This window comes from Cyrtonyx montezumae, unplaced genomic scaffold (assembly GCF_038088225.1).
Source record: "Cyrtonyx montezumae isolate F1298 unplaced genomic scaffold, pur_monq_1.0 scaffold_33, whole genome shotgun sequence".
Classification (NCBI taxonomy): domain Eukaryota; kingdom Metazoa; phylum Chordata; class Aves; order Galliformes; family Odontophoridae; genus Cyrtonyx; species Cyrtonyx montezumae.
The window spans coordinates 1,764,212-1,779,270 of NW_027072038.1; the positions used below are offsets into that span (position 1 = coordinate 1,764,212).

General features: G+C 41.7%; 1 protein-coding gene across 3 annotated transcripts in view; it reads left to right on the forward strand.

Moving 5' to 3' along the window:
• The window catches only part of SLC23A2 (solute carrier family 23 member 2), a 49,061-nt gene that overhangs the window by 6,411 nt on the left and 27,591 nt on the right, over window positions 1-15,059 (forward strand). For 2 of the 3 annotated variants that reach the window (XM_065745144.1, XM_065745145.1), the window contains exons 2-3: window positions 9,548-9,742; window positions 14,736-15,014. In XM_065745144.1, the coding sequence (XP_065601216.1) occupies window positions 14,883-15,014 (132 nt within the window). In that variant the 5' untranslated portion in view covers window positions 9,548-9,742; window positions 14,736-14,882. Of the gene's footprint in view, window positions 1-6,415; window positions 6,512-9,547; window positions 9,743-14,735; window positions 15,015-15,059 lie in introns of all 3 variants that reach the window. The other variant, XM_065745143.1, reaches the window with a different exon arrangement.

The window sequence follows — 15,059 nt, forward strand, 5'->3', positions numbered from 1 at the left end:
ATGGTCCGTGGTAGCCCAGGTTTGAATCTTGCCCAGGTGTAACGCTGCTTGCTTCCTAAACCTTCAGAACCACCACTGGAGCAAGGAGCATTAAGGATCCGAGACTAATTGGTGTTATTGTTCTGGAGGCTGTTGTAACAGATAATGTGTTGCTGAATGGCAGGTAATAGGTTTATTATGGAGAGAGCACAGCGTGTGAGTATCTTCAAAGGGGACTCTATCTGTATTGGTCTTTTCTCCTCTTAATTATTCAAATGGAAAATGTTGTTCGAGGGCAAAATGTATGACTAAATGATATTACTCCAAATAGCAGTTCTCTAAGTAATGCCAGTTAACTAAGAGTAATTGTGATTTTTTTTCTCAAGTGGTGCTAAATAGACATCTGCAAAGAAGCCCTGAAAATGCAGAAAGCAGGAGGATGAAATATTGAAATCACAGTATACTTGCTAAAAAAGTGGGTTTTTCCAGCAAAACAACCCTAAAGAAATATTCCATTAAACATTGCCAAAATACTTTTCTTAACAGGCATGTCATGCTGGGAAAAAAGAAATCTTTCAATAAGCTATAATTGGCATGAGCACTATTATAAGTTATGCGAACCCTGTTGGAATCATGCATCTTTTTTGCTCTTATTCTGAATGATCAGTTCAGTATTAAATGGGCCGTCCAACTCCTACCCCTTCCACTAGAGAAGAATTTGTGGGGACACTTAATACCCTGCAAATATGGTTAATTGTATTGTTAATCACCTGCTTACGTATGGAGAGTAACATTCAGAGCTCTTGGGTAGGTTCCACCCTGTGTCTCTCTGTGTTAATGTGCCCAGTGACATGCAGGTTAGATGTTCCAACAGGTCCTGTTACCTCTGGTCTCTGCTGCTTGTCCCTGCAGGGCTGGAGGACTGCGGTGGTGATGCACACTGACGTCTCAAGCAGCAAGCATGGTCAGCACATGCACACTGAGGAGGAGTTAGGTTGTGACTGCTGACCATGTAGGCACTTTCACCCCCGTCTGCCTGAAAGATGAGTAGGGGAAGTTAACCAGCAGGTCTGGTTAAACACGAGCCTGTCTGTATAAACACTTCCAGGCTTGTTGTGAAATTAATAAATTAGTAATTGGTGTGGGAATCAAGTGCAGGGTTGCATGCAGTTGTTTAGTGTGTGGGCAGGGAGTAAGTGCTGGTGTTAACTTAAAAATCGTTAATGGCTGTAATGACTTGATTTATCCCTGTGGCTCTGGCTGTGGCAAACCAAACTATGCTCTGAGACCTGAGCTCACAGGACCGACGTTTGGTCAGCAGCAGCTGGTACAAAAATCTCCATACCAGTAGCTGTCAGCTTCACTCTTGCCTTCAACCAGATCCAGCAGAAAGAAATTCTGCTCTTCTGGAGCCAAGAACTCTGAATCTCAGTACAGCAACAACTGCTTTCTGGAAACGTATTGGGATAGATGTCAGAATTGTGCCTGCAGCAGTCACTGGTTTGAAGCCAGAAGATAGTTGCCCTGCAGAGCAGAGTGCTCTGCTGGGTTACCCCAGTTACTGGGTTGCCCCCGGAATAGCTTCCTGTACAAAGGCACACAATTGTGTTCTCTCTCTCTCTCAGTGCTTGGATGCTTGGAAGCATTTCCTCTGCAAGTGGTATAAATTTGCTGATCATTCCCAGGAAAGATTTCTTGAAATAATCCTGAAGGAATGAAAGGTCACTGAGCAAAGAGGGCATAGCTCTCCCAGCTGGATAATTAAAAAGAAAATTAAAAAGTGTGCTAAGTTTGAGATTGACTTGTGGCCATGCTTTGAAGATTAAAAGGGCTTTTTCATTTCAGACGGAGGAGTTTGGGACTGGTGTGAGGGGGCAGTTTGGGCAGTGCTGTGAAGCTGCATTTGCCATTTGCTTATTGAACTGTGAATGGGAGACCAGGATTGCCAAACAGAAGTGTGGCTATCTGCTTTCCCTCCCTCTTTTACAATGTTTAATTTTGCAGCTGGAGATTTCAGCCTGCCTGGACACTCTTTAGTGCAGGTGGATCTCCAAGCAAACAGCGTATTGAAGTCGAAGCTGTAAGGTTGGTTTTTGTATAAACATGTTTTGCCTTTAGAAAATGAAAATAACAGCAACTTCAGCTGAGGGATGGAACTTTCCATGTTCTTTGCATAGCCTGTTACCAGATCAGCTGTTTTCTTTCTCTAAACTGATAAATAACCTGTACTTTTGAAACCATTTGCAGTCAAAAAATAAGGTAGATAAGCTAAAATGTGTGTGTGCTGCCTAAATGGTAGCAGCAAAATAATGCCAACAGATGTTGCAGGTCCAGACTTAATGTATAGATTTGCATATCCACTGCTTTTTGTGGTCTACAGGTTGCTGATTACATCACTGATTTTTGCAGTTCATGGGTTAAGTTTTGGCTTGTTGGGTATGTGGCCTTGTTGGGTTAGGTGTGTGCTGTTCTCTTGGCTGAGCTGCTGAGCATTGAGTTGGGCTGAATGCTGTCTTCTAAGCATGTGGTGATGTTGACAGTGCTTCCCTGGGCACATGGGGATGTTGAAAGTAATGATGCTGTGAGGGTGGCATCCAGCAGGCTCCATTAGTGCTGTATTGACCTACGAACTGCTTTTGCCTTTGTCAGCCCTCAGGGTATAGTGATGTGAGCTTGGGCTGCTAATTGCGAACATACCTGGGGGTCCAGAAGAGACATAGGTGGGTGGTTTAGTTTATGAGCACGTGGATAGAATAGAAGGTCACAGAAAGCACATTCCTTCATCATTAATAATTTTTGGAGCACATTTGGAGTATATGGCTTTGGCTTCACTCCTGTTCTTTCTTGACAGTGATTTTGTATTTCTTGAACAGAAATCAACCCTAGGTATTTTTAAAGGCACTTCCATCTAGCAATTACTTTTTGTGTTCTAACTTTGAATTACTTCTCAAACCCTAGAATTTAAAAAATATTGTGATTGCAGAAGTTGTGAGAAAAGTGGTAACACGGCCTGAATTCAGGGCTCAAAAAGGAAAAAAAAAAGGATTGAAGTGCATGTGTTTACTAATATGTCATGCTGTTGTCTTGTGTGTGCATCTTCTAGTTCTCTGGTGTTAAAGATTGCAAATTTGTTAGGACTTCGGTAGGAAGAATACTCACTGAGCCATCATTTGGCCACCATTATGATGGCATCCTTCACCTCACCCACTCCTTTTTCAACAGGATTTTCTTGCAAAGGCGATGTCTCTTTCTGACTCTTGCTCTGCAAAGGGTGCATTCCGACAGCTGAGTACTGTGTGCCACCTGCTCTGCTGGAATGGGCTTTCTTTATTCCTTGTTTCAGTAAGTTGTGGAACAGAGGACCTCTTCTTAACAGTTTTGCAGTGATTGCATCAGATTTGCCTTTTGTGGTGTTTGTTTTTCTTGTTATTACCTGGCAACATCTGAAGGTCCAAAGTAATGATTTAGTTACCAGGTGCTTGTGGTCTCTGGATCATGTTATTATCAGGTTCAGTCGTAGGAGTTCACCACTGTGCTCCATCCATGTACACAGAGATGCTTTTCAATAGGAAAAAACAAGAGCCTTCAAAGAAGAGTGTTGTCCTAAATCTGAGTGCTGCTAAACTGTCCTCAGAATAAATACTGCATGCTCAAAATGTTGCCTGTAAACTGTCGGTTCACCAGTGTGTGTCTGCAGCAAGCACTCAGCTATGACTCTCTGAAGTATTTGTTTCATGCTTAAACTGAGCACTGTATAACTGGGAAGGAGGCACAAAATTGGATTTTATTACAGTAATCAGAAGTGAACTCCGAGGAGTAACATCCTCAACCACGAGAGGTACTTCTGTCAGCTCAAGCTTCAAATATTAAGCGGGGCATAAAAATGATGACTGGTTATGCAGGATCGTTACGACAGTCTGCTTCCTGCGTAGAGAAGTGGAAGATAAATTGTCGGCTGTGATTTCGCTTCCATCAATAAAATGCAGCAATGCATAAACCTTCCCAGAAGGTTTGAATTACAGTAAGTAAAACACACCGCTGACACTGCTCGCTTGCGTAAAACAGGCTTAGTGGGTCAGCTGAAAAGAGAGCAAGCTGATCTTGGAGATTCCTCCTGTTCCAGGCTGATCCAGAAGATGAAGACTGCTGTGCTACAGCATAAAATCCCCCTTTTGTGTTCTCACTACATTCCCTCCTGTTCTTTGTGTTGTTACAGACTGAAAATGTAGTGTATAATACTGTGCTGTCTTGAAACGGTAGTTGTAAGATTAACATCTTGAATTAGCATTCATTTTGAGCGGAGCAGTGATTAAGTACCTATTCACTGCAAGCAATTTCGTGCAAACAACCAGCAATTAGTTCTGTCCGGCCGATGGTGGAAGCTGGGCTTTGAGTGAAGGCCTCCAGGTTAGCAGGTGGTTTGTTTGAACTCAATGATTGAGTATAAATACTAAGTAACCAGAAACAAATCTTTGTAATGATGAAATTGTCCACTACCTGATGATGAACTTTGAACCCATTAGCCTTAATGGGAAGGTTAATATACAAGTCCTGGTTAACGGAATACTTAAGCAACGTTGCTGGCGTTGAACTTAATTAATACTTTGAACTTTGACATCCAGTTCCTGGTTCTTATTTTTTTCTCTTTTTTTTAATGACTATTTAAAAGAAATCTAGACATTGGAGATGAGGAGTCATTAGACTCCTATTGAAAAAGCTGGTGTCTTGTTTGTTTTTTCCAGCACTGACTTTTTTTTTTGCCATTAATTGCATACTTACAGAATCATAGATTATCCCGAGTCAAGAGGAGGAACCTGTAAGGTTCACAGATGTTAGATGTGCTTACAGGGAGCACAACTTGTCTTGAACCTGAAATGATTTCCAGCATACTCCTCTGTAGTATGAACAACCTCATGGGCTGTCTGTGAAGCTGTTGTACAGCTGTTGCTTTGTGGCCTTAAAACATCAGGTACGGTGATGCTTGTATTAGAGGCTATAAGCTTTCTCTTCACCAGATTTAACAAATGTTTTGGGTTTTGTGGGTCAGATTCAGCACAAACATTGGGAATTGGAAGCCAAGAGCCAAGGAAAGAAGTTAAGAATCGGAAAATGAGCAAATGGAGGAGGGAACTTTTCAACATCTCTTTGAAGTGGAGACTGAATGCTGGAAAATGTTTTTATATATGCACACATTACACAGAATTATCATTGGATATTATTGACTTTATATTGTGAGTTCTTAATGAATGATGACTAAAAAGTAACGTGTAATAACAATGAAACATGCCCTATTCAGTGGTTCATACTTAGATGGAAGAACAAACATGAGCCATTGTCTGTGCCCATGCCCCAGTGAAGCAAGCTGTGGCAGTCTGTGATGAACTTTGCAAATTGCACTCTGCTCCATAGGAAATGGAGCTAGGTGGCGCCCTCGGCTTGCCTTTGCCTCCTCAATTTTGGGTTCAAAAGGTGTGTTTCGGGTAAAATGTGGGCAGCATCCCACTGCTGAGTGCTGCTTTGCATGGGCCTGTTTAAACGACTGTGACGCTGGCTGTAAAAGCAGCAGTGGTGGCTCATTAACACCACAATCTTGTGGAAAGGTTGCTGCTTTTCCCTCATACTGGGGGGGGCAGGGTTTGGCAAATCTAAAGTGCTTCCTGGAGGGATGATAATGCTGTGCATCTACATGAGAAACTTCAGGGAGTGAGGAATGGTGTTTAGAGCAAGCAAAGGGTCCTTCTTCTGCAGCCACATCCCCTTAAGGCAGTGCCATCCTCATCCAGAAATAAAGGTAGGTCAGGGAGATGAGGACATACCACACATTATTAATTCACAGGATTTTTGTAGTTTTAAGTCTCTCCTATTCCGGTCTCTTTTTCCATCTCAGGCTCTGAGCATCTCTGTGATACAGCTGTTCCATTAGTGAAGTGAAGGGGTCCAGCATGGGGCACATTCTGTGTTCTTGCTGCTCTTGTGGATTGCTAGACCTTGTCTTATGGAGCAGAGCTTTTGGATCTGGTGGCTAATTGCTAATAAAGATATTTCCTTGCAAGTTGCACAACTGAGGGTTATGGAAATGCAAATTTGTTCATCCCTGAGATGGGAGGAGAAAATTCCCCATCCCGATTACAGCTGCGGGAGTCTGGCATGTAAATATTTATGCAGCTTGATTTTGAGGGCCCTGGCAGGGTTATGCAAAGCTCTTAAACCTCCATACACAGTTCTTATATGTGCTCTCTGCTGTGACTTGGGGATACTGTCCCTTCCCTCACTTTTGTAACTGTGGCGGAGGCATGTAGTAACAATTTATGGCCATGTGGTGTCTTCCTGCATTTAACGTTGTGTAATGTGCAGAGATGTTGATTGGGCAAAGTACAGTTATACAATGTCGTGAGCCCAACCAGATTATAAAAGTCTGATGCCTGCATCCTTTCAGGCTGTGGCTTGCAGCTTGGACTGTTGCTCTGAGCACGGACTGGAAGAGACGCCGTGGAGGAACTGCCTGAGACGATCTCCAGAAGTGAGTCTGGTGGTAAGGGCTTCTCCAAGTCCACATGTTCATAGGGACAGCTGTGAAAGCTCAGTGCTGTGATGAGGGCATTATTAAATGAGGTAACTTAAACCTGACCACCTCAAACTTTCCATAGCTTAGGTTTCAATATACTCAAAATTTTGGGGACTTTTAAAATGATCATTGTTGTTGTGAAGAGAGATTCAAGAGTGTTCACTTTTTTTTCTTGTTTACCTGTAAACTTTGGAGTCCTTTTATATCTAAATGGGTGGAAAAGAAATGAGATGTGTCCTAAAGGAGAGGTTTTAATACTTGACCCCAGAAGTATGTAATCTAGATTAGTTTTTAAAGTCTCTTGAATTCCAGATCTTTTATTATAAATTTATCTTAAATAGAGGGGAAATACTCCGTTATTTCAAGTAAAGCTAACAAGCAACTGTTTATCTGTGTGTGTGTGTGTGTGTACATTGTATGTCATGTGTAATCAATTACTGGTTTTACATTATTTACTGGACTTAAGTTGTTTTCTTCCAGCACGGAATATCTGTTTCAAAAGTAGACTCAGGAGTGGTGGAGCCTTTGGAAAGGAGCTTCATAGGCAGAGAGGAGAAAGCTGGCACATTACCCCAGTTCACTTAATAAATGGATTTTTTCCTTGACGAGTCTCTAACTTCATCTTTTCTTATAAATGTGATTAAGGTCTTGGAGAAAAATAGCTTTATCAAAGTGCCAAGTGAAAGTACAAAGGAAGCTGAGAAAAGAGCCAGCGTGTGCTCAGGTTGCTGCCTGAGTGCTGTAAAGGAGCTTAATGAACTATGTATTAACATCTGTAATAATGCAGAGGTATCTGAATTCTTCAATTATTAATGCTTCACAGGGAGACTGTAAGGGCTGTGTGCTATTGTAAATCAAGTTAATGTGTACCATAAACAGAGATGGAGGTGTACTTGGCTAAAAATAAAGCCGTAAAGTAGAAATGTGTTTCATAAAGAACAGCAATACAGTATTTCATTTTTATTTATTCTGTCACTAGCTAGAAAGCATTGCAAGTGTCACTTGCTATCAGTTGTGTAGGATCAAGCTGCAAAACTGTTCCCTGTATTTTGCTTTCACTTCTTCAGAATGTGTTACGGCTCCTTCAGGGTGCTCCTTTTGTGCCCAATCCATTGGACTCTTAATGCACACCATTGTGGGCATCAAATAGGTCTCCTATGGAGAATGACTCATCCACTACAACAAAATTTGGCAAAGCCATTGCTGATTAGAACAATAAAATGAGAGAAATGCTGTGAGGAATGGGCAAGCTTGATGAATTTCTGACCAAAGGCACACCTTCACATTCACCAGTGTGCTTCAGAAGTGTAAATATTTCAGGTATTTTCATTTAGAATCACAGCTATGTTAACTCTACAATAATCAGAGTAACCAAGCATAGTTTTTGAAAGCTTTAAGGTCCTTTGTTAAATATCTCATTCACTCGGATTTGAGTCCTCTTCTCAGCAAGCTGATTCACATAGGAAGTTAATGAGATTTACCTAATGTGCTTTAAATCAGCAGCAGGTTTGAGCTGGGCATAACTTTCCTGCTTGGTGTTGTGTAGGCATGTGCTAATAACGTTGGTCAGCTCAGACATACTGTTTGGACTGTAGTCAAAATACCAACTACTTAAAAATTCATTAGTGCCTACAAAGGAGGAATACATCGGTGCTTTGACGGTGTTCTTTGAAGTGGAGTGAGAAATGAGCTCGGGACCAAAGCTTCTTGAAGTGCTCCTTAAATCTTGGTTTTTTTTTGTAAGTTAAGTGTTAGAAAGGGCGGGCATAGTCAGTACTTTTGGGGAAGAGATGTCTTTTGGGGAAGTGCTTTGGGAATGTAAAGCGTGTTTATTTGAGTGTGGATGTAGCTTGCTCTTAATTGGAGGGAGAAAATCTTATCTGCAGCAGTTTAGTGCCATTTCATTCAATGGGAAGGGCAACAGGCGTGTGGTTGAGACAAATCCAAGGATTTTCCAGACCAAAGAGGCTGTGTTTCAAAAGAGCCTGAGGAAATCTCTAGCGAAGACTAAACCAAGGAGATAGTTTTTACATGTAGCAACAGAAGATTAGGTGTGGGAGCTACGCAACTTTTTCCTTGTCTGTTAGATGGTCAAAATCCCCTGCAAGGCTGAAAAAATGCCTTCTGGGCACACCTATGTATCTGGTTTTTGAGGTAGAGACTTCACAGACACGATATCTTAGCACTGATCTTGAGATGTAATAGTGATGGCCAGTGCTGAGGCAGTTGTGGTTGTGGGGTTGCAGATGGGACTCGTGTTGCTTAATGCAAAGAGATTGCTGGGCGTTATTAGCCTTCCTGATGAGAGATTGTTGATGAGCCCTTTGGAAAGGGGGGGGATCTTTTTCCTATGTAGGAAAACACAGAATCATGGAATACCCCGAGTTGGAAGGAACCCCTAAAGGTCATAGAGTCCAACATCAAGTAACTTTACAGACAATTTGGAGTTGGAATGTTGCTGCTCTTTTGATTACCTGTAATTTGGTCATTAGTTTTAAGTCCTTTGATGCTTTATCAAAGTGCTGCTCAGTTTGAACAGCCTCTCAGAGGTGGTATCTCAGGCTTCATGCTGCTGAATAGCAGGTGGGAATGGCTGAGGTGAGCAGGCTGGAAAATAAAGGGGGAGACCTTGCTCTGAGGATCTTCAGGTGTTAAGAAGAGCTCAGCTCAGGACTCTGCAAAGTGAGCACTCATATAAATGCCATTTGCTCTGCCTCCCTTTTAATGCATGGAAGACCAAGTGTGTCTAATCACAGAAAGAGAATTCTTGGTGTTTTTGGTTTATTTTAAATACTGTAATGACATAAAATCAGCACAGAAATTTTGTTTGACTGGCGTAACCAAAGCTGAGGGCAAAACGGAGAAAGCTGCTGTTCTGTAATTAACTGGGAATTGCCTCTCTTTTTTTGTCAAGTTGCATGTCTGGCCAAGGGTGGCTGTACTCTGTAAGTAAACTTATCTAATTGGAGCCTCTGCAAAATTCCTTGATTGTCTGCTTTTCAGTCCTGAAAACGCAGAAGCGCTCCTGTTTCCCTAACCGCTTCGACGCTGTGCTTCAGTGAAGGATTTCTTTCCAAACTTCCCTGATCTCTTGGCATCCATCCCGCTGCCTTCCACAGAAAGCTCTCGTGCTGATCCCAGCTGTGTGACCATCTCCTCCTCTGGCTCCATCAGTCCACGTCATCTGGCAGCCAAACCGTAAGCAACCCTGTCCTGCAGCATCCTCAGTGCTGTAGAGTAGTAGTAACTACTTTGGTGTAAATGCACTTTTTTGTTGTTGTTGTTGTTAACTGAACAAAGTAAATCAAGTTTGCATGATTGTGTGACGCTGCTGGAACAGGCTGTTTATCTTTAGTTGCAGTCTCCAGGGTCAGCTCTGCAGTGCTTATTGCTGGGTTAGTGAAGGGGATTTTCAATTTGGCTTAACAGACTTGGTGTAATCTAACAATAAAACATCCCAAAGTAGGGAGTGCAGGTTCCTTTCTACAGCTCTGTTGTGCATCTACTGCCAAGTACGGGCTCAGACATAAAGGATGTCTTGATTTATATTTAGACACAATATGTCCTTGATTTTCAAAGGTGCCAAATACCTGGAAGTGGACATGATGGAACATCAGAGATCCTGCCAAAGTTCAGGTTACTTGCCTTACAACAACAGGGCATTGGAGCTAGATGGTCTTTAAGGTCCCTTCCAATTCAGGCTATTCCATAAATAAGTGCCCTGATTCTATATAAAATTTAGGTGAAGCTAACCTTGTTTGTAAGATTGGACAGCTTCTGGCTGAGCATCATCTCTGCTTGTGGAAGAAAGATGCTGATACCTGCACGAGTCTGACAACAGATTACAATTAATAAATTGAAGTTTGTAATTAAGCTGTCACCTTAATTTGCTTCTAATCTCCTTAGTGGATGGAATAGGCTGAGCTATCTTGGCTCTTCAGCCATCTGTAAAAGCCAAAAAGATCCTGCGTTGGCTCCGGCGTCGCTCCTTCCTCTGGGCACGTGACTTGTGCATACCAGGTGGCATACCTACACCTCCTGCTTCTGGGAGCTTTTCCATCAGTACATGCTAAAGAATGTGCTTTCAACGCCAGCTTGTTTTATAACCAGGCCTTTGGTGCTTATTTTCCAAATATTTCCCTTGCATGGCAGTGAAAGGCCACCAAATGTAGGTCAGCTCCTGCAGTAGAAATCAGGAGATGACCACAGCTGCTGATTAACTTGCTAATTCCACTTGTGACTTCAGTTATGCTAAGAGGTAGGAGGGATGTGCTCATGTCTCAGGCTAGCTAGGATTCTCCTTTATCTCTTTCAGCAGCTGGCTTCCTTGTCTTTTGGACCTCCATGGGTTGAACACTGTGTTTGTACCACCATGCAGCGTGCAACACTTGAGTTGTGTTCAAACTCCATTGCCATTGCATTTATCTGCTGTGCTTTACACTGGTTCAGCAGCTGTGAAAATCGGTGTGAGAATTCTGAAGTATTTTGAGTAATGTCTCTGTAGGACAAGCCTGACTCAGCTGCTAGAGAGATGCATGATCCAGCTGAAATATGGGAAGACCCTTGAGCTTTTGTTTTGAATGCCATGAAATGGCATGCCACAAAAGCAAGTTTTATGCTTTTTGTCCTCTCAGAAAAAAAGAAGCAGAGAACAATTTTAAAGTGATTCAGCCAAAAAGTGGATAAAAAATGATGCTGCTTTAAAGAAAGCAAAGCATGTAAGCAAATAAGGAAGAAGATGTGTGTGTGACAGTTTTGTGCTTCTTTTAAGAGGTTTGTGGTCTGTTTTTTCTTTCTGTATTGCTCTTTATGTTCTCTTTATGTATCTTCTGTCCTGCCCAGCGTAACTGTTGAAACTAGCAAGGGATGGATTTTCAAATCAGCTTTAAGACAGACATGCATGCAGTTCAGTAGCTTGTGAAATAGTAACTTCTGATTCACCTTGTCCTGATGGATGGGGCAGATTTCTCTGTAGGAAAACCTTCGTTGTATACTTCAGTGGACGTTTTTATTTAAGGTGGGAATCAGCTGCAAGAGCAAATGTGTAGCTAAGTTTGATTAGTTTTCTATTTTGCATCCCAGTCTCTAATGGTTCTTAATGCTTTTTCTTTCCCTGAGCTTGTTTCAAATGAAGTAGGAGCTCCCTTGGTAACATTGAAAATGTTGCATTAGGTGCCGTGGAAATGCAGAGCTTTAGGACTGCCATTCTGTCCAGACACTGCTGTAGTGGTACCAGATCTTAAAAAGAACAATAGAGAAGCATGTCAAAGGATGCATGTGGCCTTCACCTGCTTTCTGGCTTATCTGGGTTAGTCATGAAAAGTGCTGAAGATAACCTGGTATTCAAAGAGATAAATGCTCTTCAGTGATTTCACTTCTAGCCGTCGTATTTGAGCCAAGGCAGCAGATAACTTGTGTGTACTTAGCTGCTTTCAAATGAGTTTCATTTCCAGTTGCATAGATTTTCAGCTTCTGATCAGCTGGGTTTATTGTGGAGAGCTATAAAATGTCTGAGTCAGCTGGTTTAGCTGTGGTCGATCTGGGTAAGAGCTCTGATAATCTCTGGATCATAGGGGCTGGAAGGGACCTTTGGAGATGTCCTAGTCCAACCCACTGCCAGAGCAGGTTCCCTGCAGTAGGATGCACAGGAAATAGTGCTGCTGCTGCCTCCAAGAGGTTTCTCTTTTGGTTTGACACTTCTCACTGCAGAATAAAAGCATTCTGAAGGTGCGTGGCTATCATCTGTGCCAGTAAGTGCCTGTTTAATCACTCAGTAGGAGCTAGTAAAACTTAAGAGATTTGTTCTCATTGGCTTGGACTGTCCCCTGACATACATATGTGTGGTGTCTGTGTGCACATGCCTGGGTGTGTGTACAGACACTGTTGTGTATGCAAACACAACCTTCCTCCAGGGAAATAGCAGATGGGGCTATTTTTGTCTGTTAGTTTGGAGTCATTACTTTGCTGTAATCTTGGAGCCCTCTTCCAAGCCAAGTACCTTTCTAACTATTCTGTTTCAGCTCTAAAGAATTAATACAAGGCATAGCATGCTTGTGTGATCTCCTGATGTAATTCTTAAGAACAGTTCCCAAGGAACGATCACATCATCGTGGAGGAGATAACAGTCTTACTGTTGTGCAGTGCAAAATAAAGTAAGATTATACGGTCTTTTCTTTGGCATCAATGCATATGCTGGCAATGCCAATTAAGAAGCTTACTGTACCAGATCTCCTGAACTGCACTGTCCTGCTGGTCCAGCCCTTACAGTGGTGCTTTGTTGGCATGGCTGTGTTTGTTAGGGAGGTGTAATTCTGTCCTTTCCCTTTTCCTTTCCAAACCTGAGATATGTAAGCTGCCAGAGCAAACTGAGCCTGTCTCCATCACTGGTTTTCTTGGAGAATAACTTATGTCTGTGTTGAAAGAAAAAGACAAATTCCTTTTTTCTTTTAACACTTTTTGTGCTTGAAAAATAAATCCCACGTGCTTCTGCCATTAAAACAAACAAAACCTCACCTGTCCCCATACTTCACCTGGAAAAGCTTTCTATAGAAGTCAAGACCGGTGAATATTTGAACTAATCCTCTCCTCTAGTCTTAATTGCAAGCGAGAAATAATTAGTTATGCTATGCTACTATTTTCTTGGAGAAGCAAATCTTAATTAAGCCCTTATTTGAAGAATGTTCTCTCTGTTCCATTTTGATTTAATTAGGGATGCTTTAAGGGCATTTCAACACCCAAGCAAGGGTTTCTTTTGCCCGTATATTTTGTGTCTTGAAAAACTACATCACTTTGAAAGATGAATATCTACTTCACTTCAAGTAACCAGAATTTTCTGGCAAATGGACAGCTAAGAGCTGTTAGGAGTTCTTAAAATATTAACACACTATAATTTTTTGAGCAGTCAGTTGCTTCCATCAGAAGGGTCTTTGTCAGGTTTCATTCTTGCAGCTACAGTAGATATCTGAGCTGCTGGCATTTTCCTGAGCAATATTTTGAAAGGGAGGTTTAAGTAAAAACACCAAACTCTACTTTTTGGCTTTCTTACGTACACATAACTGAGCTTTTTGAATGTCCATTAGCTGCATTTCCATCTCCAGCAATTAGGTTGAAAATGTCATTAACTTGCTTTTAAAGAAATGCCAATGTGCAGTGGGGTTTTGCTGCCTGAATGCATTCCTGTTTTTGCAGAAAATTTCACTCATTAAGGTTTTGAAGAGTATTTTTCAGGTTCTGTCATGTACTTTTGTCTGTAGTGTAGCTTGTTTCATCCACAGCTGCCTGCAACTATGCTTAATTTGTTTGTAGTCCCAGTAACCACAGTTTGCAGAATTTGTTTTGCTGCAGAAATGTTTGATGCTTTCCCACAGAAAGTTTTTAGGTTCACATTGGTTGATTTGTGCTCCTTAGTCTTGGAAAAGGCAGAAGTGTAAATAGCCAAGGACTGGCATGTTCCTTTTAAGGAGCAAATGTGGGAAAACTATACTGTAGTGACCCATCTGGTAAAACAAAAGAATTGGTGAGGTGTATGATCTTTCCTGTTTTTGTGCCAAAACAGTAGTGATGCCAATTAAAATGCAGGCTCAGTTTTGCCCTGGAGCAGTTGCTTTGACATCATCAGGCAGTTTGCTTTGAAAGTCCCTCAAGAAACGGGGATAATTTGGGGTAATAGGCAGAAATAGGCTCAGTGCTTCACTGTCCTTCTAATCTAAGCTTCCTGGGTGCTCTGTATTTAAAGATGTCATTCTAAAAAGGAGAATTTAGCTATTCAGAAGTGAAGTCATGATTAGGTCTGAAATCCTTTGAAGGAGCACAAGTATTGTTTGCAATGGGTGTAGAACAGCAAGCTGTTTGGCATCTCTGCATAGCTGAAGTACAGGCTTGCTTTGTTTCCCAAAAACCTATTTAGAAATTACTGTGAAACAGAAACAAAGCCAGAATTTAAATATGCTACTAATAATTGAAGACCCCAAGTAAAGGGTGAGAGAATAATCACAGTAGTCCCATCCTGGAAAGTACTTAAAATACTATCAGCCTTATTTTTAAGTGATACCTACTCATTATCAGATCAAGAGAAGGAATGCTGAGTGTTGATGAGTCACAAGCATGAAAAGGAACCATGTCTGCAGGGATTGTGTTTGTGCATATAACTTAGATAATTGAGGAAAAAAATAAATCTTCTCTCTAATTCTAGGTGCTAACAGTATTTAGAAAAAACGACCTGAATATTCCACCTGGATTGCTGAAGACTTCTGTGATTCCTGGAGCTGCTGCTGTTTAAATAAGAACCTGTCCTGGTAGTACCTGACCTTCAACCCAGAAGTATTCTCTTGGATCCTGTATGCAAGTCCATGACGTACTGGAAACGATGGGGATTGGTAAGAATACCACTTCGAAGTCAGTGGAGGCAGGAGGCTCAACAGAAGGCAAATATGAGGATGAATCCAAACATCCCACCTTTTTCACTCTGCCTGTAAGTAGTATGTTCAGAACTCTGTACTCGAGCTCAGTGTGAATC